We start from the raw sequence: 27,130 nt of genomic DNA, 5'->3' as shown, positions 1-27,130 counted from the left end.
CCGCAGCACTGACATGAGACACCGCAGGGCCATCTCCATCGCTTTGCTGCGTTGTCCAAGACATCCATCGCAGTGGCGACCTGGTTGAAGTTGAGCACGCCGGGTTTAGGAGCGACAGCAGCGCTCGCCGACCCAACAGCGGCAGCGATCTCAACCATCTCGACCTTAACCGCATCCTTGTTCTGCCTAAACCACCCGAGCATGCGGGTCTGCGGATTAAGGGTTACGCGAGAGAGATTTGGATCAGCTTCCTGTCAGGTGTCGAGAAGTCGCGCGTCGCTATAGCACTTCCTTTCATGCAGGCAAGCGAGTATTTACTTACGATGTGGCCAAGATGTACAATGACATCAGGATGAACTCGGAATGCTCAGATCTGGGTGGCCTTAGGCAAAATCGAGTTGCCTTGGTCCATCTTGCTCCCCCTAAGCAAGATGTGCCAAGTCGGGCTTCCCCACCAAGATTCAGCCCAACTCGACAGGCCGCGGGCGATAGGTTCCCCCCTTGCCAGAAGAAGCGATGATGATTTTCTCGTTCTTGTCGTAACCCATTATGTATCGATCAAAGTGGAGATGTCGCGAGCGTGAAGAGAGTGTACAGGGATTATGAGGGGTAACTCTTGAGGAATGAAGAGGGAAGTGTTTCTCTATGACTGATGATATGGTGAAGGATATCAAGATGGCGGAGCAATCTTTGAATGAGTTGATCCCGTGGAAGACCGACATCGTGCCGCGGTTCCGTAGCTCTCTGTCATTGTCGTCAGGTACCGAGCGGCCCGTCGACGAACGAGAAGGAGCATTCTGTCCACCCTCGGCCAGGGAAGCAGGAAGCAAGCAGGAAGTAAAGTTTGCGCACTGGAAGAGACACCCAAGGACATGGGCAACACACACACACACACACACGAGCCACTTTTTAGCTGCCGATCGATCGGGTGAGAGCATATTCATCAATCGCATCAAAGTCCGGAAGCTTCTCAAAGACCCTCGAGCACGAGATATAGCTCATCGTACAACAGGTAGAGACATCAGCCGGATCCTAGCCACACTTCTTATCTGGGTGGGTAAACCTAGTCATCGGTGCATCGAGCTTGAGGTCTAGATACATAGGTAAGGCGACGCCACGGCTAGCAGATATAAGCCGCCGTATCAATCGACTGATCTGAGAGTTTCTCTTTGTTCATTGCCTCTTAACCAGGCCCGGACTCTTCGAATTGTCCAGGTGAAAGAGACCCGGCTGAACATTCGCAAAGACACCTTCGACCGCCGGTATACATAAAGGAATCCATAGATCGCCGGCCGAAGTGAACTGAGCAAGAGAGCGGTTGCTCGGCAGAACACCTCCGAACATGGTATTACGGAGTACCAGGAGCACTAGCCGGCTTGTCTTCTGGCTCGTAATCGGCACGGCCATCGTCTTCGTATTCTTCACATCAACGATCCCAAACGTGAGCGGTCGATACATACTGGCAAGTCAGCGCTGGAAGTTTCACAAGTCGGCTGACCATGCCTTGTGCGGTGATCTCCACAGGAAGATGACGGTTTCAACATCCTGGCCGAGGCTCCGAACAAAGCTCCTGCGTGGCACAGACCATTCCGGATAGCAGGTCTGGGTTTGGGGCGAAAGAAGCAGAAGAGGAAGAGGATTCTGGTGACAGGAGGGTCTGGGGTCATCGGTGAGCACCGCTTGATACGACAGCCCTCTTGATAATCGCCTCTTTTAAGCTCGCATTGCACTAATTCAGTTGCCTTTGATCGTTATCTCAGGTCTACCTCTGGTCAAGCGACTTATCCACGAAGGCAATGACATCTCCATCCTCGATCTCCGACATCCCTCTCCATCTGATCTCAATTACCTACGGAACGCCTCCACACCATCCTTTGACATTTCGTCGTTCGTAACCCAACCTTTGGGTCCTGCTCGAAAGCTGGGCAAACTCTCCATAATCACCGCGGACGTTCGGCACGCCAAGCAGGTCACCAACGTCTTCCAGCGAGAGACAGCTGGTTTCGAAGGTATTATTCACCTCGCGGGTGTCGCCAGAAATACGTGGTGTACCGAGCGGGAAGAGGATTGCCACAAGCTCAATGTCGAGGGGACAGAGCTGATATACCGCTCGGCGGTGGAATCAACCCCGTCGGACGTCCAGCCCCCTTGGTTCATCTATGCTTCCTCGTTGGATGTCTACGGGTACCAGGGCGAGCTCGGGGCCGGCAAGATGAATGCGTTGGGCCGGACCAAGTGGGCAGCGGAGAGAACACTTAAAACTGCGCACGAGCATGCAGTCGGGGAAGGCAAGGTATCGCCCGTAGCTGTCCTGCGACTTGGTACGACTTTCGGCTCGCCTATCGAATTCAAGGACCGACTATTGCCCGCTGTCGTGGAGCGGGCCATGATGGAGATGCCGCTCCAGATCATGGACAGCGACGAGGTCGTTGACCTAATGCGTATCGAGGACGCTATGGAAGGGTTCGTTGGAGCCATCAAGCTGCTCCAAAAGAAGCGCGATCAGTACGACCTTGCATCTAGCATGGATGATGACTCGCTACCGGAAGAGGGTGACGTGCCCCCGAGCGAAGATGACAAGCGACGTCAGCTGGGCTCCTCGACACAAGGCTATTGGGACGAATTTGACGTCGTTACCGGTTCAACCTTGACACCTCGAGAACTGCTCAACATAGTCATGGCGGCGACGCGGTCGTCATCCCCGATACAAGATTTCAGCGGATCGAGGCAGAAGCGAAAGCCGGGACCGTATCGTCGAAAAACGCCGGCGGTTGACCCTCGTCTCGGGGCTGAGCTTGGGTTCAAGCCGCAAATTCCGTTCGAGATTGGGCTCGCTGCATACATTCACGAGCAACAGGCCAAATTCGTCGATTGGTCATCCCAGTATCTGCGGGACAAGTGTCCGGGAAGCAAGTATGGCAACCCAAAAACCATCACCGAGGCCGATCGGCGAAATCAACGCCTAGACCGGCTTCTTGGCTGTTCTATCAATATGGGCGTGAATCACAACGGCTGGGTACACCACATGAAATGTGGCGAGCAGGATGGCGTCACCTGTCAGGCAGACAACATCAAACGCGATGCTTATAACTGGAACCAGACCGTATTCAACATCGTCTCGCCCTCGATCGATAACATTTCGCCTTTGGCCAATGACCTACTGGATAAGAGACGCGCTCATTCCCGGGACATCAGTGGGCGTGCGCTATCTGTACAATTCGAGGAGGAAAACACCAAGATGTTGCTCGGATTTGAGCGCAACAGAGGAGGCGCCGTGAACTCTAGTCAGACCGTTCGTTTCAAGCTCTACAGCAAGAAGGATGCCCGTCGATCAGAGATCGTGACCGAGTTCGAGCCGAGGGTGCGTCGCGCTAGGGCATCTGCCTCGCGAATATTGCCCGCTGATTTAGCTGTGTTTGTGAATTATGCAGATTCAAACCAACGCTTCGTACTTACAGCTCGTCGTTGCCGGTACCAATGAATTCGTCGACATCATATCGCAGGCGAAGACTACTCGTTTCGAATTGGCTAAGCTCGCAGAAACTTCGCCTCACGACGTACGCATGACACTTCTATGCTGTCCTACATCCGAACCATGGCCTTTGCTTCTGGACGACCGTAAGTAATCCTACCCTTTGAAATCCTCTGCACCAAGCTTACATCATTTGTATCCTTTAGATGAGACTGCGGACATCAAGTACGGCCATACGGGCGATATCCCTTACAATGCTTCCCTCCGTATGCACGAATGTAGGAGGGTCGAGGAAGCCCTGGAGTTCGCTCATGGCAAAAAGAAGAGCCAAGGAGCTACAAACACTGACATCGTCATGCATGAAGAATTTACCGTCGATCTCGCCCAGAAGACCCGCTCAGTCCGCACCACGTACAAGCCCGCCAATTGGAAGGATCGAGATTACCCGGTTTGCATGAACGATTGTTCGAGTCCCACGATCTGTGTAAACAACGGTCTCTGCCGCTGCATACAGGCCGATGACTGCAAGGTCGAAGCGAGGAATCCTATCGCTCCTGTCGCCGTATCAGCGCATAGCAAGCTCATCAAGATCACCACGAACGACGATTTTGCGAAAGCGGTCAAGAAGATCTCCTGGAAAGACCTCTTGCTGCCGGAAGCTAAGCGTGTACTCGACGAGTTCCCCGACTTTATCAAGGTGCACGTCGTGTCCGGGTATGAGGGAGAGGAAAACATCGAATCGCTGGATTGCCACAAGCTCGGCGACAATCACTGCTTCTCCGCGGACAACATCATGTATCGGGCCATGCGAAAGATCTCGGTTCCGGCGGACGAGGCAGATCTTATCATTTTGCCGGCGTACCAGCAATGCAAGGGTGGATCGTTCTTACTGCACAAGATCTATCATCACGCAGACAAGACTATCCCGCATTTCCATGCCAGGGCCAAGACCGTCGTGCTTACGCACGATTGGGGTATATGCATCAATTTCGCATGGAACATCTGGGCGGGCAAGGAGGATGATCGACTGCATCCCGACTACATCTTGGACAACACGATCGTCTGGTCCGTGCAAGGCGACTCTAACACCAAGTGCTACCGACCCCACCAAGATGTGGTCGTCCCTGCGAGGACGTGTAACAGCATCAAACTCAAGGAAAATTTCGGCAATATACTACAGGTCAACCCAGTTTCGCAGCGGACAACTTTGATCACGTGGTCCGGTGAGTCCGCTTGGTACGTATTTGAGGCGTAGGGCGTTTGCTGACACTCACGCTCTCATAGGAACTTATTGGGGTACGGGCAAGAACACCCGGCTCCGGCTGGCTTGCGAACGTGGAGGTGCTGCCAAGAAAGAATTGGTTCCCAATGCGGGGCCTCAGTCTGTTTTCCTCAATTGGGGCTATATGGAGCAACTCAGTGCCTCTCGCTTCTGTCCACAGCCGACTGGTATCGCCGGTGAGTGTGGAAGCGGGCAATCGCGATAGTGTTCAACTCACAAGTGTTCTTCTCGCCAGGCTGGAGTTTCCGCGTACAGGACGCAATTTATGCGGGATGCATCCCCGTTTTTCTCGCCGACGGCACACATTACCCATTCGCCGACGTGCTTGATTGGTCCAAATTCAGCGTGCGACTCAGTCCGACCGATCTCGACCACATCGAGGACATCTTGCGGGAAATTCCGCTAGACGAAGTCGAAGAGATGCAGGCCAACCTGGTCGCCATCCGTGAAGCTTTCCTCTACTCGACCGACGAGACGCCAGAAGACGAACTTTATCGCCAAGGCCCGCTGTTCTTCGCCTTGCATTCCGCACGAATACGATTAGTCACGCAATACCCGCCTTCAAACAACATTACTTCGACTTTTTGACGGGTTTTATTTACGGGTACTCGCAGCTCGCACAGGTTGTATCCATATGTAACTATAATACTCTGTATCCATAATTAGGTGGTATGCTTTCAACGATGTTGCACAATTGTTGAAGATCCTGCCGAAACAGTTCAGGTTGAAAAATTGCCCTGGCGGCATCTAGTCAACCAAGTAAGAAAGGTGGAGGATATATATGTTTGTACGTTTTGTTGATACACCCGAACAGATCTATGTCGGGACGGCCTGAAACAGTACGACTCTCGTGATATTATAGTTTTCCAAAGTCCTCTTCCATTCGCTTCATGAGTTGTTCGACCTCTTCTGCGGTCGCGACCCGCGGCTTAGGGGCAGGTGCCGTGGGAGCTAGAGTAAAAATATGGGCGACGATATCAGTCGTACGAACCAAAGCTTTCGCACCGGATAGAACTCACCTTCAGCCGAGATTGCGCTCCCATCCTCCTTGACCTCCTCCGATTTGCGCTCTTCCGGTAAGCTGCCACCTTCGAGCAGGACCATCGTACGTTTGACCGCCTCGCGTTCCTTACGAACCTCATCGAGCTCTTCCCGCACTTCGCTGAGTTCCCGCTTGATCTCGTCGATCGAGGACGAATGCTTCTTCCTCTCTTCCGCGACCATCTTGTTGGCTTCTTCGAAGAGCGCCTGTGAGAGCGACTCCAGTTCCGACTCAAGATCGGATTTGGCCTTTTTCAAGGTGTCCAATTCGACCGTCAACGCTTTAAGCGTGGTCTGGGATTGTGCGAGGGTCGCTCGAAGCTTCTGCACCTCTGCCAAGCTGGGTCCGGATTGGCCTTCGAGCATGCTGCCGATCGGTTTGGGTACCGAATGTGTCGACGTCGGCGGGCTCGAAGCGAGGAATTCTGATCGAGGCGTCATGCTTCCAGGAGTGGGCATGGCGATCGGCAAGCTATTCAGATCAGGCATCTTGAGCTGGTTCAGACCCAACTCGCGCATAAAACCTGCAGCAGCACCGTTCTTCTCCAGGTTCTTGCGGAAGAAACCCCCCAAGCTTGACCCGACCGAGCCGAGGGATTCCGAGAAGGTAAGATCGCCTGGAACCGATCCAGGTCCGGTAGTCACTGATCGTTCCATGGGCGGTCGAGCATTGGTCGGTCGACGAGGCGTGGGCATGGCAGTCGCCTTGAGCGTGTTGGATCGAGTGAGCTGGCTGGGTTTAGGTGGACCTTGACCCGAGACGGATCGCGCCCCGCCTTCAGCAACGTCGGCTGCACCAGGCGTTCCCGATCCCGTCATACCGTCCGAGCTCCTACGCCGAGTCATCGAAGGACGAGCGTTCGGATCGTATCCAGCCGGGATGGCACTCAGTGGTCGACTTGGTGGTTGAACCTTGACGCCCGGTGCAGAGCTCTCCCTCTCCCGGCCTGATTCACTCCCTTGTCTACTGGGAGCCCGCGAGACGTTTCTCGAATTGACCGGACTGTTGTTCCCGCTCGCAATCGCACCCGCCAACGAACCTCGCATCCCACCGTATCCAAAGGCCGAGACCATGGCGGGATTGTAGCCCACCGCGATCGAATCCATGCTATGTCGCACAGGAGCGGTCGAGTTGACGACGTCCTTCTTGAAACCGACCGTCGTCTTGGGTTGATTCCCGTTTCTGGCCGCTTCGGACATCGAGGAAGAAGCGTATTGGCCGTGATGGACAACAGGGCCCATTCGGCCTGCGAATCCCTCTCCGCCTCGCTTAAGGGCTTCTTCTAGAAGTTCCGAATTCATCTCGGCCAGTTGAAGGTTGGACATGGTGATCTTCAGTTTGGTCTCCAGGTCGGATTGCAATGTACGGAGAGCGAGGTTCTGCCGAGACTATACGATCGGCACGGGAAGCGAAGTTTAGCTTTTCGGATCGAGCTCTATGTCGTCGAAACGAGCAGAAGCTCATGTCACTCACCAGATCTTCTGCATCGTGCAATACCGCCTTCAAGGCCTTTCTCAGCTTACCCACATCCGTCGTCTCGTCCTCGACATCCTCGACTTCCTTCTTCTTGCCCTCCCCAGCTTCGAACGGATCTTCCGTGCCGCCCTGGCTGATCAGGCTCGTCGTTCCCGTCTCGAGCAAGACCCGATAAGCCTCGTATTTGGCTCGATTATGTTCCGTCGTCAGGGGCGTAGCAGTCCCGCTCTGATGAGCCGTCTGAGCGTTCGATCGATGGCGAGTCCCGCCGGGGGTGGTCGTCCCGTCTTGTCCGGTACCTTGACCAAAGGGATGGTTGGCGGTGCTGGACAAGGGGGAAGTGACGATATCGCTGGTTCCACCTGGTGAGACGTGGTTGGGAGAGATCTGGAGACTCTCTTGCAAGAGTCGAATATCCTTGGATGATAGAGGTTTAACGGAGTGGTGAGGCGTAGGGCCTGGCCGGGAGGCAGAAGGGGCTGCCAACGAGGTGGACGAAGCACGGGCAGATGGTGGGGCCGAGATCCCAAGAGCTCCCTGGGTAGATTGGCGGTCGGAAGCTGGGGCATGTTGGCTTGCACCGTTATTGGACGAGGTAGACGCAATGGTAGAGAAGGAAGTGGCGCGTGGATGACGGCCCCTATCGTCCTCGAGAGCGGGCAACAAGGTCGTCTCGGGCGAAAACGTCACCGCATCGTCTTCCATTCTGCTCGATCCTGCTGTAGCGGGAGAACTCGCTCGTTTATTATCCGTGACGATCTTGATAGGACCGCTCGAAGTCCGGGTCTGTATGGTCGGTCGAGGCGATTCGACCTTGCGATAAGATACTCCTACGCTGGGCCCACTCGCTCCTGGGTTAAAGGCCGAGCTGCTCGTCCTGGAATGCGGTCTCGATGTCGATCCGGGGGAAGGCTGACGGACGTGTTCCTCCAACGACTTTTGCTGAGGTGGGAAAGCATTCTGAGGGGTCCTTGATGATTCGCTATTGTTGCTCGACCTCGATGTTGACCGTACGGTAGCATGAGGCAATTCGATGGGGAGGGCATAGCCTGGGAACGACATGGTCGACCAGTCGCGAAACCTGTCGATGAGGCCAAAGTCGTCAGCCGATGGACCCGCTTCTAGAGAAAGGATGTGGAACTGACCTAGCTGGCCCTATCTGTACTCCTTCTGATTATTAGCTGTAGACTGACGACCCAGTAAATCTATGATGATAACGATGAATCTGGTCGTGAAGTACTTGATATGGGTGGGTGAGTGGGTGAGTGGTGATGTCATTTTAAGCCCGCGCTCGCCCGCGCCCCCATCTCGTCCCTCCGATCCCTCCCAAATAGACCGGTCACATGTCAACAACCAGCAAATACCACCCCACCTGTGCTCACTATGGGACTAGTCATGCATAGAACTGGGCTCAGGGTATTCTCTAATTGACAAAGTGACCCGTACGTCGTCCCTGCCGCCCTGTCCATCTATCGTACTGTGACCAGTCTATACAAGTGATAGATTGACCAGCCGAACGCGGGCAAGAAGGTTTCAAAGGCGCGGATAGGTGGCGTCCAGGTTGCTGTGCGTCCTCGGACCGCCATGCTAGTCATCATGTGGCTGGTCCTTTTCAGGTATTACGATCTCAGAAAAAGGCCTCTGAGACTTGCAATCGAGGTTGCACCTATTTTCCCTTCTGTATGTCTTCACGACGTCCGCTGAGGCGTCTATTCCACGAGCTATATCGCGGTTTCACCCAGAACCGAGCGTCTGCTTCACTCCAGCGCATGCGTGCAGATGTCCCCGTTGAGGAACCCCATTACTCACTTGTGCTTCCTTTTCACGAAGTCTTCGTGTCGTCTGCTTGATATGGGGCTTACAAGATCGCAGACGACGAAGCATAAACAGGGGTACATACCGCCATATTTCAACCAAATATACTTCCACATGGGTCATCGCTTTCCTGGCGTCATACCTGTTCGACGTCGAGAACGTCGTAGACCCGAAGGATTCTGGGCCATACAAGATGACCTGTTCGAATATCGCTTACGGGTCACGGGCACGTCTCGATCGTCTGCGCGTTCTTCTTGTTCGTCTGAATCATCGTCATACTTGTTTGTGAGAGCTACATTTCGTTTTGCATGAAGTTCATGGGGACACGTCGAGCTGAAGAGTGGCAGCCATCAATCCATCTTGCATATACACTGATCCCGGTCTTGTGCTTCAATCTCTTCTCCAGAAGGTGAAGATCATGATTGATCTCCTTAACCTCCTCCTCCTTTTCGTCGCCGGCCGATGGGAGGCTCATCATAAGGTCATTCCACCGGGCGATGTCGTGTTCCCAGGCCGCAGCGTCTTTGGCTTGGTCCTTCCTCTGGGCGCTTGCATTTACAGCCTGAGCGACCAGATCATCCTCCTCGTTGACTGCCATGAGGTCGTCCTTGGCCTCATCCATTGCAAGGCAATTCTCAAGCAGATCGGACAGACCTTCGGCGTCTGAAGTAGACCTGCAACGACTCGTTTCTCCATTGCGAAATCAACGGCGACAGAGGCCAATCCGGGGAAAGTGTCATGTTCCCAGGCAGACGAGGCCAATAAACGTCCCTCGATGAGGACGCCGACCATTCCGGTAAGATTGTGTGCCTCGATTCGATCCAGGAAAAAGTTCAGGAGGCCGTGATTGTCCTGTCATGCTCCCAAGCCGCGGCGTCCTTGGCTTGATCCTTCGTTTTGGCGCTTGCAGTGACCGCCTGAGCAACTAGATTATTGTCCTTGTTCACTGCCATGAGCTTGTCAATGGCCTCGTCCATTACAAGGCAACCCTCAAGCGAATCGGACAGACTTCCAAGGCAGGGCTTGGTCGTTCCGAGTTGAGTTGGCTATGGATCACGACAAGACTGAGAAGACGATCATCGCTTCTTCTGGCAAGAACACTAGGAAATTGGAGATCAGAGTCCCCATCGAGCAGAAGCATCCCGCCAAGCCAGCTGCTCCGCAACTCACATACCAATACGACATCTCGCTCGAGTTCAATGACAAGCAAGCGATACTGCTGATCATGGCCGTCAGTAACCGGGAGCTGCTCAAGGACTACATCAAGACGCGGGATCTCCGGCACCATGGTAGATCCCACTGAGAAGCCTTCCAATGATCATTGATCACATTCGTTGCGTTCGGGATGGTCGTTCGTCGTCGCAGACACCGTGTCGACTCGGTTTCGAGCCGGATAAGCCGGATCGCCTCGATGAAGCGGACCGGTCTCGGATGAGCCGGATCTTTGAAAGATGATCGCTCGTCTCGGGTCATCCGGATCTTCAGATAAGATCGTCGGTCTCGGACAAGCCAGATCTACATTGAAGATGATCCGACTGGACGATCCCGCCTATTTCCGGACAGAATGGGCGGCGAGGTGGATCCTATCGGGCGTCGCAGACGACATGTCAAGACGTCTGTATCATTTCGTCGATCGATACAGCATCATGATTCCCGAGATCTATTGCCTTGAGTTGTTTGATAGCATGAAAGAACACGGCCATGGGGTTCTGAAGACGATTCTTATTGAATGAATGTCCCTGAAGCCAGTAGCGAGATATACGGATTTCTCGACGAGGCAGATTCGATGAACGTTTGAAATATCGGGACGACCAGCTTTGTCCCGGATACATGCATCCTCATTTCGCTGTTTGCTCGGGTCATCTCTTCGATCGAGCAGCCGCGTACGAAACAGCAACATGATCGTTAATTACGATGTCAAACTTGCGTCTAAGACATCAGTGACGTCTGGTAGGCTTTCGACCATTGGTACGAGTTCGAGTACTGAACGATTCATTGTGGTGATCAACCCTTTACGATTCGTTTTCAAAGAAGCCCGTGACTTGACATTTGCGAGGCAAGCCGTGGTTGAGGATGCATACGAATCTACTCCATCCGAAATCGGTGACGAACCTTTCCATCGTCACTGTAGCCGGCAGGCACTGTACATCGAGTACATCGGACCACCTCAATAACGAATGTCCATACCTTTATGAGCAGCTACGAGCAGACTGACGATAACACTGTTAATCGCCAGATTTGCTTCGGAGAGAATTCAGCGCAGGCACGGCCTAGAAAGCAGGCTGCCAAGTCCAAGCTACCGAATATCTAGCGATCACACGATGCGCCGAGACGGACGTAGTGTGCCAACTACGAAACTGCGAAACGTCGACAAGGTGAAACGGGTAGAGCTGCGTCGAGGGCTATGGTAGAGCTGCGTCGAGGGCTATGCCACCGGGTATATTTTGATCCCGATACCATGGGATTCCGCGGGGATTTTTCTACGCCACCGGTTCCGAAAGGCGCCCGGTCAGGCAGAGAGCAGTGCAGGAAGAGGAGGATTACGTGATGGTGAGCCGAGAAAGTGTCTTGGACCTCGCGTGGGGTCGGGTGGGTTACGTGGGCGATCAGGGGCGGCAGAAGCAGGACGGCGACCTTTTCTCTCATCAGAAATTGATCCCGAGGGAGACTCTGGCCGGCGAAGCGTGGGGCGGGTTTTCAACCTCGAGGTCGCGAGTTTGCGCAGACCATCCATCGTCGTTGAAACTCATCTACAACGCTACAACCCCGACTGATCTCTCACATCTCATCCCCTCACGCAAACCCTTTCATCATAATATCTGGTGTGACTTTGACAATTCAGCGAAACCCTCAGCCAAGGGTTCGGCCCTGAACCTCCCTCGCCTTCTTGAGATTCGAAAATAGCGATAAAAACAACACGAACCGACGACGCCACACAGGCTGAAAGCGAGTAGAAGTTGGACCAACAATAATACAAATCACCTCAAGTCTTGCGACATCTGGACCAGCACGAATACACACACACACACACACATACAACCATATTGCAGAGCCATACATCACTTCATCATATTCATAATCACCGTCTCAGCATAATCACATCTACACTCGTTTACTCTCGAAAGACCGTTCACTGCTGCCTTCACGACCACCATGGCGACCACGGCCTCGGACGTACCCGGCGTCAACGCCCCGACCATCCCAGCAGCTACGAGCGAAGCACAAGCATCATCCAATTCCCAGGCTCCTGGTCCTGCACCTACAATCTCGTCGTCTAGTCAAGCAGCTCCTGTAGCCGCATCGACGAGCTCTTCCCCCGCCGCGCAACAATCCTCGACGACGAATGCACAGCCCGGACCACAGACGTCTACGTCTCAGGCCGCTCAGCCTACTTCGGCTGCGGCCAGTAGTTCTTCTTCTCCTGGACCGGCAGCGGTGACGACCCTCACATCGACTCTGCCCGCACCGGTTTCTTCTACAGCGGCGTCCAGCTCTGGCCCGGCAGTCGTCGTGTCGACGGTGACCACGAACCCGGGTTCCTCCTCTGCTGCCTCCTCTTCCTCGTCCTCGTCAACTCTGATATCATCCAGCTCATCCAATGTCCCCACCTCGACATCATCGACTCCAATTGCACCTTCGGCAACGCTCCGCTCCAGGACTTCCAACCCTAGCTCGACGGGCCTGTCAGGCGACTCGCGTGCTTCCGAAAACGGCAACGGCGTGAACGATGGAAAGACCCTCTCGGGAGGGGTCATCGGAGGGATCGTAGGCGGGGCCGTGGGATTGTTGTTGTTGCTTGGTCTGGGTGTGTTCTTGTGGAGAAAGAGGCGGGCGAGGAGGGATCGCGAGGACTATCCCCTTCCGTAAGTCTGCACCTCCCCCTTTGCCTTTCCTTTGCGAAACACATTGTCGCTGAATCGGGTCGGATGTTACCGCCGCTAGACCTCCTCGAGACATGATTGCTTCGGGGCTGGGGACGGGCTACGGAGGCGGGTGGGATGACAAGCCCACCGCTGGAGCCGGAGTGGCGAGCAGCAACGTGCTCGCGTACGGAGGGAACGAAAAGATGGGTTTCGACAGGAGCAATTCGGCTCGTGAGTACGAGGTGGTCGGAAGAGAAATTTGTTCGAGAAAAGGACTGACCCAGATGTTCCGTTGGTACCGTTAGTCTACGTCCCAGGCCTCCCAGCCCATTATCCTAGTTATGGACGGAGGACCTCTTCTTCACCCCTCTCGCCCGGTTCTGGACCGTCGACCCCTTTGGGTCCGGCGTTCTCGTACGACCAGCCTCTGACACCCTCTGGGAGCGTCGCACCAGGGCAATACTTCAACCCTCCATCTCAACAGGGCGGATCAGGTGACTTTGCGCAAGGCCCGTTCTTATTTCAGCACGAAGCGGTATCGGGTGGAGGATCAGGTTCAACATCGGCTTCGGTGGAAGGCTCGCGCAGTAGCACCCCCCTCGGAAGGGGTGCAGGAACGGGATCGAGCTCGAATTCGAACACCAATCTGAGGGGAGCCGCCATGGCGACTGCCACTGACGACAAGTCTGGCCAGAGAACAGCGTCCTCCTCTCCGAGTCGAAAGTTGCCTGCTCCGATCCAGACGACCGGACTGAACGATGTTTATCCTGCACAAAACGACACTTTGGGATCCGCACCATCCACTCCTCGATCCAGATTGTCTTACAACCCATCTCAAGGTTACTCGCAGCCTTACTACCCCTCGACCGGAGGGAACCCGCATCACAGTAGGTCCCACTCGGCAGGGATGCGAAACAGTTATTCGGGCCGAGGAATCAATCTTCAGATGCCCACTCCCTTAGATCCCAACACTCCTAGGCAAGGTTACCTCACATCCCCGACATCCCCGCGAGGGGGATCCATGTACGGCTTGAACGATTTCGGGGGGTATCATCCTGGATCTGCCATGCTCGCTGGAGGAGGTTCGAACGTTTCGAGGTCCAGGCCGGGTTCCGGGTCAGGATCGGGCGGAAGTGGATCGTATAGCCCCAACGGAGGAAGCGTTCACGGTTCGACGAGGATGCAGGGGAAACGAGCTTCGGGTCAGGGGTTGACGGGCAACGGGGTCGTGCACCAGCCCAGCACTTCGTCGTCGTTGGCGAGCGGACCCAGCGGGGAAGAGGGCGAGACCATGAAGAGTAATACATAATAATAGCGGCTTTGTTGGAAATGGTATAAATGAAACGACACATGGATATTGGACAAGCTATATTATGATCGGTTTATATTACGCTCATATCCATTTACGCCGAGTCTGCCGATTACTGGTGATCCATCTTGGACCGAGCTGGCGGAGGGTGAAAGCTCATACCAACCCCGCGTGTCGGTAGTTACTGGTCTGTGATGCTTGGTATGTCTCCATCGGAGAGTTTACTTTGAGATCTCTCCGGAACCGTTTTTTCACTGATTTTATGTCTTCAGTTCGATTTGATTGCGGTTTCATCGCATATCGGCCGCAACTCCAGCATCTGTTAGCACTACTTACGATGTGACCAAGATGTACAATAACATCAGGATGGGCTCGGAATGCTCGGATCTGGGTGGCCTTAGGCAAAATCGAGTTGCCTTGGTTCATCTTGCTCCCCCTAAGCAAGATGTGCCAAGTCGGGCTTCCCCACCCAGATTCAGCCCAACTTGACAGGCCGCGGGCAATAGGTTCCTCTGAAGGATATAACAATAACATCGACAAAGAGATCATCTCGACGTAGAGTTAACGTCAGCACAGATCTGTTAGCATGCCGATGATGGGAGCGTCTCGCCTGAGGCGTCTCCTGCCGACATAGCGAATCAACTTCCTGACAGGTCAAAACGAACAGGAGACAGACTAGATGTGATGAACGGATGAACATTCAAGCGGACCGGTTTCGGAAGGCGAGGAACCTTATCTGACTTGACGCGGAACGAAAGGACAAGCTTTGGACCGCTCGAAGTCCTCTCGCGCAGTGAAAAGACTGGCCTGCTGTCTTGAGAAATCCTCGAACTCCACGTTCTCCACCCAGTCTCCTTGTCGTCGTGATTCAAGTGACATCCGTAAGACAGAGATTGTCATCTGACTTGTCTGCTGCGGAACATACGCACAGGACTGTCACCTTGAAGACTTCGAGTCGAGAAGCGGCCGAGGAGATGATCCTGCCTGTAGTAGCGTACAGGCTGACGCCTAGGCGTAAAACCGCATAAATACATACACATATACACAAATACACACAAACACACATACAGAGCCATCTCGCATCTAAAATAATCGTCCAAACTGCCGACCGAAGCGGGTCTTCCGCCGACAGTCTTCGCACTTTACCCCTGACGCTCACGACCTCGCCATCGCCTCTCCCGCCCGATCCAGATCCACCATCATCGCCTCCGTCTCTTCTCTCTCCTTTGGCTTGATCAAAGAGGCTTCGAGCGGACCCGCTTTGAACGCATTCTTGGTGAGGTTGTCTTCGAACCAGCGGAGGAACATTGCCTGGCCATAGTGTGCCACGGTCCGTGTAGAGAGAGGGGATAGGTTAGCCCGGAAGTCAAAGCGCGTCGGAAGTTCCGGGACAGTGGAGGAAGAGGGGGCGAGACCTACCTGGGGTATGCTATAGTGCTTCCAGTTCGACCAGCTCCAGCGCAGTTGTTCAAGCATACCCATCTGGAGGACAGAGGGATCTTCTTCCCACTTGCCGAACCGAGAACATGCATGTTCAGCCCTGGATCTCTGCTCGAAATTTGGAATCCGGTTGCTTCGGCTCACCTGCTTCCTAGCCTCGACCGCAAACCCGACCCGATCGGTGATCAACCACTCGATCCCCCAAGTCCTCGCCACCCTCATGTCCTGTCCATCGTTCACCGTCCAGGTCATGATCCCCTTGCCCGCAGCCTTGCAGTCCCTCAAGAACTTTTGCCCGTCCTGACTCGTCAGCATGGGCATGGCGATACTGAATCCGTCGAGGTCCCAAAAGTATTTCCTAGCGAGGTGGGTGGAGAGACCGATGTGAAACTTGGTGAGCGAGGGGAGGTACCGGTTGGCAGGGGCGATGAAGAGCGGGTGCCAGAGACCGAGGATGAGACGTGGACTGAGTTCGGTCTCGTAAGAGGGGTATGAGCTGATGACGTCGTGCATGAGGGGAAAGATCTCGTCCGGGACGGAAAAGATCTTGACGTCGATCTATAGTCGAAGGGCGACGTCAGCGCCGCGATTCACATCAAAGTCATGGGCAGGTATAGACTCACGTTGAGAACCAGGTGCCGGTTCTCTGGCTGAAAGTATGCCCCATCGAGATGTATCGAAAGTCGATCAGCTCAGACTCGCTTCAAGCGGCAATTGCATGGTGCTCACCCTCATGAGCAGCTCTATGAGCTCTTCAAACAGTGGGATCGGCTGAACCGGTTCCGCCTTGGTCCGCACATGTCTAGCGATTCACGCGCGAACATCATCAGCACAAACGTCAACGCGACGAGGGTCTAAATGTCCGAAAAAGAAGGATGACATGTTCCTACTACTACTTACTCCATCCCCCCAGCCCAGTCTTGATCCCTGATCCGGCCTGTCCCGTTGGTCGTCCGATCCAGGGTCGGGTCATGGAACATCAACAGGCGCTGCGAAGTCGGCACATCAGGGAGGGAATCGTATCAGTATCTCGGGTCGTCTTTTGTTCAGAGGGAGTCGAGAGCCAAGGAGAAAGGGACCGAAAGGGCGTGATGATATGACCCGATACTCACGTTGTCCCGAGATTTGTGGATATCTACAGAGTTAGGTTGCAAGCCAAAAAAAATAACATATGGTCAGCATCGATAAGCGGCATCACACAGGTCCGGCATCGAGCACAGCCCAAGGACGACCCAACATCCGTTCGGAAAGTTCGAGTCTCACCCGACTCGATCCCATCCGCTCCTTCCTTGATGGCGGCCTCGTAGCTCGCCAACGTGTTCTCGGGGAGATGAGCCGACGCTCCTCGATGGCCTAGGATGAGGGTCCGTCCGGATTTGGCGGGTGAGGGCATTGTGGGGCAGGTTACACGTTGGTGCTGGTTGAGGCGAATGATGGGTGGGTTGCTGAGATGAAAGGCAAAAGACAAAAGGCAACCTTGATCCGAGGGCAGAGATCGATCTTTCGAGGTGAGTGAGGCCAGCTAGTTTCCCAAGGTATAGAGGACGTTACACAGCTCGTCGAAGTCTGATTTTGGATCACAGAGACGATATGGAGGATGTCAAGCTGATGATCGATCTGAATTGATATGATGATATCCCCCTGATTCTGCGCGGACACCCATCACCTCGGGGCTTATAAAAACGTTTTTGCCAACACGTGAATCGCTCTGATATCCCAGCGATTCCCCTTTTTCCTGCTCAAACATGGAGGAGACATGCATGTACCCCTTGTCCATCTGCCCTTTCAGGAGACGCAACGTACATCAGGGGAGGTGGGGGTGTAACGGGGGGTGAGGTCTCCCTTTCTCCTTGACGCATCCATCGACGCTCGAGTGAGCGAGTGATGACGTTTGCGCGAGCGTTTCGGCAGCCGACCCCTCGCCGATACGATGATAAGAGTAGTTGGCGATCGACCGTCCAAAATGCCATCAATAATCTCTCGGAGACGAACTAAGCGTAGCCCACACAATGTAGTACGTTGCTGGCATTTGAGTCCTGAATCATGACACGCTGCATGCTGGAGATCATCACACCATACATCGACTGCGAACTTGCCTCCCTCCGTCTTCGGTGATCGTCGCTTCCGCTCGTTGCACGCGCGCAGGCGCAAGCTAGAAGAAGTTGCTCGAAAAAAGAGAGTTGCAACGATTCATCATCGTCGTTCGACACTTGTAAACTTGCACTTGACCCAGTCTCAGACTATCACCCATTCCAACTCGTACCACAATCAATCCTTCGAGACCCTAATAGTACAGTCTAGCACGCATCGCATAGCAAAGCCTCTCGAATATCTCAACATCTCATCTCGCTCTAAAAAAGAATGACGGACGCCGAAGTCAAGCTCTACGTTTACGACCTCTCCAACGGACTCGCCAGGGCGTTGAGCTTGCCATTGACGGGGAGACAGATCGATGGGATCTGGTAGGTCGGGTGTGCGGGTCATCTCTTTCTTTCGAGCCGTTCTGAGAATGCCTGCTGATCCGGTCGTCTTTTGCAATCGAACTTCACAGGCACACTTCGGTCGTCGTATGGGATCGAGAGATCTTTTACGGAGCAGGGGTCATGGAGACTGCACCCGGTCGATCACATGTGAGTCCCTGCTCTAACCTCGCCTGTACAGCCTGTCAAATTAACCCACAATCGCCCCCCTCCTCTACCCTTTTTCATCCCTATAGCACGGCCAACCGCTCCACGTGATCCCCTGCGGCCGTACCCAGATCCCTCTCGACGTTTTCGACGATTACCTCTCAGACCTGAAACAAAGGTACACCGCGGGCAACTATCACCTGTTGGAGTTCAACTGCAATTCGTTCACCCAGGACGTGGTCGGGTTCTTGACGGGGACCGAGATTCCGGCGTGGATCAGCAGTGAGTCGCCAGACCAGAGGCAGGGGTTGTCAATTCGAGGATGAAGCGAGGCTGATTCCCGTCTTGTTTTGCCCCTCATCTCTCCCTATATTTCCCTCCGCCACAGGCCTCCCTGCCGACTTTTTGTCGACCCCTTTCGGACAACAGATGAAACCCCAGATCGACGCCATGTACACGGGAAGGTCGGGCGGGGCGGCTGTCGTGGGCAGTCCCTCTGGACAAGGCGGTGCCGGGAGCCAGGGTAACGCGATGGGAATGGGGCTCGGAGGGTTGTTGGCGGGGATCGCTGGAAAGGCTGCGGGACCGTCACCACCTTCGTCGGGGTCTACTCCCCAATCGGACCTGATACAGTCGACGGCTTCGTCCTTGATGATCATCACCAACCCCACCTCGTTCGACGCCTCTCTCGCCTCTCATCCGAACTCGATCGCCCTCTTCCGCTCGTCGTCGTCAGCGTCAGCGGAACCCTCGGTGGTGGAGAAAAAGTTTGAAGAGATGGCCAAGGATGAAGCGGCCGAGAACAAGGTCGACCTGGAATATCTCGTCGTCGACGTCGGTGTAGGCAGGGGCGAGGAAGTGGCGGCAAAGTGTGGGGTGGAATCGAACGAGTTGGAACGCGGGCCCGTGGTCGTGCTCTTCAAGCAGGGCGTCAAGGTGCGTACCCCCACGCGTTTTTTGTCAATCGGACCCGTCGCACGCAGAGAAGCTAATCCCGGGCATACATTGTGGGGATACAGAGCGATGTGTTGACGGACCTGGATCCCGACGAGCTCGAGGCGGCCATCGTATGGCATATCGCTCAGGTCCAGGAAGGGAGGACGGGTTCGAGTTAGGTGGGGACGCGACACCCGATATCGACGAGAACAGTTACATGAGGATATAGATTCCGACCTCGAACCCTTGTACCATCATCTTGTACATATATCTATACCCTTACGTCGTTGTTTGTCGTTGCCACATCGCCCATGGACCCCCCTTCAGCTTTGCCTTGTTCTTTTGATTTTTCCCTTTTGGGCGCGTTCAGGTCGCGAGTCGCGCGAAACGAAGACCGAGAAGGGGAGAGAGTGAGAAAGAGGAGAGAAGGGTCATTCGTCCATCATCCAACCCATCCATCTGCATTGCTACTACGTTACTACGTTACTACGTTACTACACTCACCAAACTCATCCGGTGACACCGCAAAGTACATTCTTGGAGACGTATCGGCTCTGGTGTCGTTAAATAAAACCCGGCTCGGGTCGAACGCGAGGACCTCTTGTTCGCATCTTGAAGACATCAGGATACCTCTCGTCTAGTCGTCGACCACAATGTCGAACGGGATGTATCATCCTCCTGGTTACGGTCACGGCCAACCAAGAAGTGTTACCACCGGGAGCGATCCTAGGATGGCGGCCGTCTCCCATCAACTGGGATCGTCGACTGGACACGTTTCGAATTCGCACAACTACGCAGGGAGGTACCAAGACGTCGGACCCGCTCCTCGAACTGGGAATTCTGGAGGGGTCGTAGGATCGAACGGGTATACGTCGAGGTATGCTCAAGATCAAGTGGATAGGAGGGAACACATTACCTCGACCAATCACAGCAACAACAGCAATCATCAGACCCACCGGGTCGAACCGCCTCGTCTGTACGGGTCGAGTGAACAATACCTCCCCGCCACTTCGGTTGCGAGCAATCATACAGCTCCGACCTCGGCGGCTTCGATCGCTGGGTACCGCTCGATGGCGGAGGATGCTCAGTATAGTAACAGCATGAACAAGGGGTACGGGACGAGCTCGCAGCAGCAGCATCAGACGGGAGGATATGGAAGGTCGAACGGTAGAAATGGAGTGGGAGCGGGGACGAACGCGTCGGGAGAGAGATCGTACGTCCCTCGACAGGTTCGAGACATGGACGGTCCACCCGCTTCCGGACTTCCCGTCCTTGCCTCTGCCAGCGAAGCCGCTCAGACGTACGAAAGGCAACAACAAGCTTCAGCTGCCATCACCTCATCATCGGCGTCATCGTTGCTGGCTCGTCGAGCCGAGTACCAGCCATCCCGCCAGACGCTCGATAGACCTTCTTCCAACGCTCCTGTGCCTTCGTCGTCCTCTATCTCGCCATCCTACACCCCGGCTCGTACCACTTCGAACGCGACTAACGATTTCACCAACCGATCCACCAATTCCGTTCTCCAAGCTGGTCGTGCTAACCAGCAAACGTACACCCAACAACCCCGAGCGACCGCTACGAACGTCGCCCCTGTCGTACCTGCCATCTCCTCTGCCTCTCAGTCGTCCCGCAACACCAACCAGGCTGCCAACCAGGCGAGATTGGGCGAAACGTGGTACGGAGAGAGGCATCGGGCAGGACAACCCAATACTGCCGCACAACCCTCGTCAAATCGGCATGTCGATACCCAGCCCCATCCCGCCATCGCAGTTGCGGTCCAAGAGGACGACGCCTATCCGGTGGCTCCGTCCCCGGCTTACGATCCGGTCGTCTTTGAGCGAATCATCGGGTTGAGCCACGATCCTCCTTCTGTCGAGACACCCCGACCATACGAGGCAGTCGAGTCCGAGACCGATCGACGAGCTCATGAACAGAGCATACCAGCTAGAGAGGCTGCACCGGACAAGGACAAGGACCAAGCGGTCCACGCGCAGAGGCACGGAATCTCGCCCAGCTTACTGAAGAATGCCAATGGCGATTCGACCAGGTTGCAGGCCCTCGTTCGAGCTACAGAGCCGGGACAATTGGAAGCTTGGAATCAGCAGACCGAAAGCGAGCCTCCTGCCACCGCGCGGACCGAAGGAGAAGGGTCCGAACAGAACCAAGGTGCCGAAGACGCGACGCCCACTACCGATGGACAAGGCTCGAAACGAGTCAGGCAGAGAAAGGCGAGGCCGAAAAAGGGAGAACCAGGTTGGGTCCCTCGTCATCGTAGGACCAAGGCCGAGCTGGCTGCCGAAGCTGCTGCCAAGGTCGCTGCGGCCGAAGCGGCATTGCAAGCTGAAAAGGAAGCCGCGGCAGGTCCCTTCAACTCGTTGACCGCTCATCTGAATGCTTATACCCAAAGAGACAAGGCCCTCCTACGTGAAGGTGCTGGGTATGGCAAGATTCCAGATCTGAGCCCGGAAGAAATCTTGATCAGGCGAAAAGAGGCGGCGATCCGAGAGGCGGCACGTGCGGCCGAGGAGAAACGCAAAGAGGAGGCGAGGTTGGCACAGGTTGCTAGGGAAGAAGCGAGAGTGGCTAGGGAGGCCAAAGAAGAGGCCCGAAGGGAGGCGCACAGGTTGGCTTTGCTGGAGGCAGCGCGACCGGCGGAGAATGACAATCAGGGAGGGCTCATGGATATCGATTTGAGCGGGTTCGGGGACATCGATGCCGAGATCGACGAAGAAGCGGATTGTGAGTCAGCGATTGTCAGATTTCTCTTGGTTGTGGTTCAATCGAGAGCTGACCCCCTTCTTCATGTGCTCAGACGAGGCGCAAAGACAAGCAAGGATCGCTCACAACAATCGAATCATGGCTGCTTTGGGATTGGGCGAGATACATCAGCCAGTGCGTAATAGTCTACTACTGCCGCCTCCAGCCTTTGTATGACATCGGGCTCATCCTCACACTTTTGTTAGTCTCCCGAGGAGATTGAACCAAGACCTAGCAAACGGGGTAGGGGCAGACCGCTTGTCAAGGTACCCAAGCGAAAACGAGAACCCCGCTATTCTCCTGACGGCACTACTGCCGATCCTTGTCCTTCCGGTCAACGTCAGCGACTCGCCTTTGTCGAACTCCCTCATATCTTCAGGAGTCAACGAGTCCAAGACTTGTTCCGCTACAGTCAGCTTCCGCCTGTACCGGAAAACCCGATCGAGAGCGAGTCCGAGGACGAAGATGAGATGATGGACGCCGATGCCACCACCTTGGCGCCCAAGGCCCGGGCAGAAAAGCTTCCTCCGGTACATTACTCCCAAATCGATGGAGACCCTTGTCACCAGTGTCGACGCAAGTCCAACAAGCCTAAAATGAGCTGCAGGAACAAGGACCCGCAGTGTAACCTCAAATACTGCAACACTTGCGTGCAAAGGTGAGTTGATGATCGGCCGCAAGATAACATCTGCCATTTGTACTGATATTCCCCGACGATGCCGGCCAGATACAACTTTCCATTTGAAGAGTATAGTCGGACCTTCATCTGTCCTCGTTGTCAAGGCTACTGTAACTGTAGCGCCTGCCTTCGATCGAGCGGGTTGCTCAAACTTCTCAAGCTGGACGAGAATCAGGACAAGCTCAGGATGTCTCTAAACGCGGCCAAGACTGCTCCCAACATTCAAGTATACCTCGAGATGATGGGCGCACCCAAGGCTCCGCCGATGCCACAACAGGAGCTGCACCGAATCCGCTTCATCCACAAAGAAGAGGACATCATCACGCCCGAAATCCCTGATGACGTCCTGTCCGAGCTCATGACACGACACCACAAGAGGAAGCACTATGCGAAAGCTGGCGTGGGACCCAAGAAATCGAAAAAGAAGGCCAAGACCAAGCGTTCGGAAGAGGCCGCCGACGCGGATCTGGAAGCAGCTGCCGCATCTGTCCGACCTCAACCCCGCAAGCGCAAAGGCAAGGAGAAGGTCGACGACACCGCTCCGCCCGAATTCGAAGCCGTCACCGAGACTGCTACTCTGATGCAGACGTACCCTGAACACCCTGCGCAAGAGGACTCGGACGACTTGTCCGACGACGAGGAAGCGGAGTACGCTGCACAACATGCTTACACTCCACAGTATGATTATGGGACGGGAGATGCGAGACGGCCTGCTACGTCGTCATTGGACGGGCCAGGATACCAAGATCAGCATTATGCTATAGCCAACGCTTGGAGCGTATACCGAGCGTGAAAGCTCCATGTATATCTGTCTCGATACAATATGCAGAACTCTGGCTCATGTTATGACTTATATCTACTTGGGACTTGGGATTCTGGTCGTAAAAATCGTGAAAAAGGTTGATCCGCGTCCGAGAGGTTAGGTGGCGGCCACCTCACCTGTCATGCGAGAACCTGCAAGAGCCAGGCGGCTTGTCGCAGCTGTACAAGACCTGGGTTGAGCATTCGTTTCAGGTTTGAAGTCCCTGATTGGTACTTACAAGCCGCTGTTCATTAGGCTGTAGCATTTGCCAAAGTCTTGACCCGGAACGAATCGAGCACGCCGCCTTGGCTGAGACTGGCCACCATAATCATGTTGCGGTGGTGTCCATCCGTTATGATTTGGATAAGGCGCGTTGGCAACACTCTGATGCACATTGTACGACGAACTCTGAGGCACTTGATTCTGATAACTTTGCTGGTCGTACCGGCTGTACTGATTGTTATTGAAAGACGGCTGCGCGTTCGTGCCAACGGTAGATAAAGCGAAAGAGGGCCTCGCCGGAACGCTTGTAGGTCCGGTTTGTCTCACCGCGGACAAGATATTGGACAGACTTTCCATGTCAAGTTGTAGTGACGGGGCAGACTTTCCAGAGCCGGGAACGGTATGACCATTGCCGTTGCCTAGCCCTGCAGGGGTTCCAGATCCGGAGGCGGCAGAACTACTAGCAACTTGTCTCTGGCTCAACTGCAACAGTAAGGTCTGCAGATCGGGGGCTTGAGGGGCGAGAGGAGCTTCTGTGGGGTCAACATGAGAGTCCGGTTCCGGTTGCGGGTCGCGTGCTTTGGCATCTGCAACCCGAAAGTTTTCAAAGTCCCAGAATCCAGCTGCATTTTCGTCAAGCTCCGCGTTCGCTAGCGAGGTTTGGTCATCCATCGGCATGTCCGATTCGACTTCTGCAATCGGCTTGACCCCGTCGAGAACTTTGATACCGATTGAGCAAGAGGTCAACTAAGAGCTATTGAGCGTTATGGCGGCAACGCTTGACTCGACATACCGGAAGGCTCGTACCACTCTTGCTGCTCCTCCAGCTGTCCATGTTGTTTCATAAATCTTCCTTCCCCTTCAAGTTGCGTGATGTTGGCACCTCCCGACTGCAAATCATGGCGGGATGCTCAGTTCTATCCTCATTAGACATCGGGGATGGCGGCTCACTTCGTATTCGTCACTTTCTCGATTCTCGATCCACTTGATCTTGACCAATTGACCCTCTGGTTCCCACCTGACCGACTTGCGAGGCTTGCCGCTAGCTCGGAGAGGCTTCACATCCGCACTCGTACTCTGCGACATTTTGGCATTGCTTTGTCCGTTCATCATCGTGGGATTGAGACCGCTCAATAACGAGCTGATGGCGTCAACTTTCTGCGGAGCGGCGGTTCTTCGGACTTTCGGTTGAGGCGCAGTCAAGCCAAACGCAGACATGTCTACTCCATCCGTTCTCTTGGACGCAACCTTGACCACCGTCTTGGCTGGAGGCGCAAGGGTTTTGACCTGGGGTTCCACTTTGGGCTTTTTTGCGACTGACATATCCGCTTTTGCGATCAGCTCTTGTAAGATGCGACGTGCGCCGCAAGGCAGCGAGGTACTTACGTCCACTTTGGTCCCCCTCAGGAGCTGTGCGCTTCTGTCCGGTAACATTGTCGCTTTCGACTTCTTGGGTCGCTGCCTGCCTGAGAGCTTCAACGCCTTCCCTGGCATACTTCTTCAATTCTGTTATCATGCCGTCAGTATCAGGGTTGAAGAGAGGATGTATTCGAGGAGCTCACCTTTGTCGATGCCGGCTGCTTTCTGAACAGCTCGCATAGCAGCAACAAGACTATACTTTCCCAACTCGTCTAAGGCCGGAGAGATCTTCTTGAGGAGCTGTTTGAAAAATGCAGAACTCAGCTGTGCACTGTGCGGCTCATGCCTACTTTTCATCAGCTCACATCTGTCATCTTGTAAGCGGCTTTAGCCCAATGGCCGGTCGGAGCGGCAGTCAATCCCTCTACCACTCGATTGAGCAGAGACGAAAGAAGTTTGAGGCCTTGATCGTGCGTCTTCCAAGCTCGTGTATATGCTGTCGGGATCCCAGAATATGCGAGAGTCGCAAACTCGGCGGTTTGAGTAGCAGTCATGACCATATTCTTGTCGGAAATGTACTTGGTCATCTCGTCCAGAGGATTGGTCTTTCCGTCCTCGAAACGGCCATGCCAGCCATATTTGGAGCTCGGATTGAGGAAGTCCTTCTTGAGCTTGTCGAAAGCGGCAGTCTCGGTAGCCTTTTTCGTCGTTGGCGTCGAGAGTGGAGGAGATTGTGATTTGGAAGGTCTTTGAGAAGCGAGATTGGCGATGGTCGGCGAGGCAGCCTTTTGAGACGGCTCGCCCTTGATAGGCATCGACGCTTTTCGAGCTCGAGGCTCCTTGGCTTTGGTGCCGCTAGACGCGGTTGGAATGGTTGGCGATGGTGTAGGAGCGATCACGGCGCGAGCAGACGGCTGAAATAGCTGAGCTGGAGAAACGATGGCATGGGCTGATCCACCATTTTGGATTTGGGCATTCGGCATGGTTGCTTGCTGAGTGAACGACTTGAGGGCTTGCTGAATAGGATCGTTCGATAAAGCAAGATATTCCTGGTATTGATGCATGGGCTGAGTGGAGGAATGGTAATCGTCGGCGTAAGAAGTCGGCCAAGTTGGACCCGGACTCATGTCGACTACGAGCCCGTTCCCTTCATCTGCCAGAAGATCGGGACTGGGTCATGAAGAAACATGAGTAAAAGCGACAAATGGAATTGAAACTCCGATCTCTCGGAACTCACTCGATCTCGATGTCTCCGTCGCGATCTCCTAATGCATCGTAAGGATGTATGTAGACATTCGTTTCGTAGTCTCCGCCGCTGAAGGGCGACAGAGGCTCTGGTTCCACGTGCATCTTGGTTGGGCCTGAAGAAACACGACATGTTGGTCAGCCTTGGCATATCAAAATCTAGCTATGCGATGACAGCAGGAATCGGAGGAGGAAAGGATGGTGACGATGCAAGGAGAGCTGGAGAGATGTCCAAGTATGTTTTCGTTTGAGACAAAGACCAGTCTGAAACGCGCGCGCGCGCAGATCATCTTTGGCAGAGCTAGATGCGCGTCGCCGGAAGAAAAAATGCCGGCATGTCTGCCCCGGACAGCAGCAAGCACGCAACGTCGTGTGTTGCCTCTCTCAAGGTCCACTGCAAGTCTCAGGAAAGCGATTCTCGATGCCATAATGCTCTTCCCCCTCCCTCCCTTCCACCGCGTGACACATGCTTCCCAAAGAGGCAATAGGCAATAGGTATTCACAAGCTGGCGGCAGCTCTGCTTACCTGTGTGACCTGGACCTGTCTTCAACACTCGACTGTATCACGTCTGAACCAACTCTGCCTCTTGTCTAATCGTCTGATATGGTGGCTGCTGACTATGAAAACAGGTGCAGCCGCAAATCAATATACATTATTCATGATCAACCAAGACGAGCCCAATCTCTGCTCACAATGCGTCTTCCTCTGGGTCGTACGATTGTGGACCAACCGAGGCTGTGATAGACACTGGTCCCACAAGCTCTGGAGCCCCTGCGTTCACTCGTCGAAGACTGGCTCTATCG

The 27,130-nt window shown here is 54.5% G+C and overlaps 7 protein-coding genes across 7 annotated transcripts; 4 read left to right on the top strand and 3 right to left on the bottom strand.

Annotated features, from left to right (window-relative positions):
- The first annotated feature begins 1,192 nt into the window (after nucleotides 1-1,192).
- HD553DRAFT_132953 (exostosin family-domain-containing protein) lies at nucleotides 1,193-5,705 on the top strand. Its single transcript, XM_046176601.1, has 7 exons — nucleotides 1,193-1,441; nucleotides 1,525-1,669; nucleotides 1,761-3,361; nucleotides 3,432-3,618; nucleotides 3,679-4,695; nucleotides 4,757-4,930; nucleotides 4,990-5,705. Exons 1-7 carry the CDS (start codon nucleotides 1,343-1,345, stop codon nucleotides 5,340-5,342), a joined length of 3,576 nt encoding a protein of 1,191 aa, XP_046033285.1. The 5' UTR covers nucleotides 1,193-1,342; the 3' UTR covers nucleotides 5,343-5,705.
- HD553DRAFT_133000 (uncharacterized protein) lies at nucleotides 5,477-7,338 on the bottom strand. The gene is made up of 3 exons (XM_046176602.1): nucleotides 7,320-7,338; nucleotides 5,774-7,231; nucleotides 5,477-5,705 (listed from the first exon to the last, which is right to left on the bottom strand). The coding sequence occupies exons 2-3, from the start codon at nucleotides 7,119-7,121 to the stop codon at nucleotides 5,611-5,613; spliced, it is 1,443 nt and encodes a 480-aa protein (XP_046033284.1). The 5' UTR covers nucleotides 7,122-7,231; nucleotides 7,320-7,338; the 3' UTR covers nucleotides 5,477-5,610.
- Nucleotides 7,339-12,100: 4,762 nt separating this feature from the next.
- Nucleotides 12,101-14,350, top strand: HD553DRAFT_132815 (uncharacterized protein). Its single transcript, XM_046176599.1, has 3 exons — nucleotides 12,101-12,950; nucleotides 13,030-13,181; nucleotides 13,256-14,350. Exons 1-3 carry the CDS (start codon nucleotides 12,241-12,243, stop codon nucleotides 14,257-14,259), a joined length of 1,866 nt encoding a protein of 621 aa, XP_046033283.1. The 5' UTR covers nucleotides 12,101-12,240; the 3' UTR covers nucleotides 14,260-14,350.
- A 906-nt stretch (nucleotides 14,351-15,256) lies between these two features.
- HD553DRAFT_132840 (PLC-like phosphodiesterase) lies at nucleotides 15,257-17,265 on the bottom strand. The gene is made up of 9 exons (XM_046176600.1): nucleotides 16,963-17,265; nucleotides 16,812-16,834; nucleotides 16,600-16,688; nucleotides 16,429-16,501; nucleotides 16,323-16,349; nucleotides 15,844-16,257; nucleotides 15,679-15,768; nucleotides 15,328-15,570; nucleotides 15,257-15,267 (listed from the first exon to the last, which is right to left on the bottom strand). Exons 1-8 carry the CDS (start codon nucleotides 17,090-17,092, stop codon nucleotides 15,415-15,417), a joined length of 1,002 nt encoding a protein of 333 aa, XP_046033282.1. The 5' UTR covers nucleotides 17,093-17,265; the 3' UTR covers nucleotides 15,257-15,267; nucleotides 15,328-15,414.
- A 657-nt stretch (nucleotides 17,266-17,922) lies between these two features.
- Nucleotides 17,923-19,565, top strand: HD553DRAFT_318558 (PPPDE putative peptidase domain-containing protein). The gene is made up of 5 exons (XM_046180894.1): nucleotides 17,923-18,161; nucleotides 18,251-18,329; nucleotides 18,416-18,608; nucleotides 18,715-19,262; nucleotides 19,346-19,565. The coding sequence occupies exons 1-5, from the start codon at nucleotides 18,061-18,063 to the stop codon at nucleotides 19,439-19,441; spliced, it is 1,017 nt and encodes a 338-aa protein (XP_046033281.1). The 5' UTR covers nucleotides 17,923-18,060; the 3' UTR covers nucleotides 19,442-19,565.
- A 164-nt stretch (nucleotides 19,566-19,729) lies between these two features.
- Nucleotides 19,730-23,492, top strand: HD553DRAFT_318557 (uncharacterized protein; the record flags this gene model as incomplete). Its single annotated transcript, XM_046180893.1, has 4 exons — nucleotides 19,730-22,001; nucleotides 22,075-22,154; nucleotides 22,226-22,677; nucleotides 22,747-23,492. Exons 1-4 carry the CDS (start codon nucleotides 19,916-19,918, stop codon nucleotides 23,489-23,491), a joined length of 3,363 nt encoding a protein of 1,120 aa, XP_046033280.1. The 5' UTR covers nucleotides 19,730-19,915.
- A 242-nt stretch (nucleotides 23,493-23,734) lies between these two features.
- HD553DRAFT_345567 (uncharacterized protein) lies at nucleotides 23,735-26,431 on the bottom strand (the record flags this gene model as incomplete). Its single annotated transcript, XM_046183104.1, has 7 exons — nucleotides 23,735-24,441; nucleotides 24,516-24,612; nucleotides 24,674-25,038; nucleotides 25,109-25,228; nucleotides 25,285-25,381; nucleotides 25,447-26,251; nucleotides 26,319-26,431. 7 exons carry the CDS (start codon nucleotides 26,429-26,431, stop codon nucleotides 23,735-23,737), a joined length of 2,304 nt encoding a protein of 767 aa, XP_046033279.1.
- Nucleotides 26,432-27,130: the final 699 nt, after the last annotated feature.

This window comes from Filobasidium floriforme (genome assembly GCF_021052385.1).
Source record: "Filobasidium floriforme strain CBS 6241 chromosome Unknown HD553scaffold_25, whole genome shotgun sequence".
Taxonomy (NCBI): Eukaryota; Fungi; Basidiomycota; class Tremellomycetes; order Filobasidiales; family Filobasidiaceae; genus Filobasidium; species Filobasidium floriforme.
Note: the sequence above shows the minus strand (reverse complement) of the source record. Positions and strands in the feature narration are given on the sequence as shown.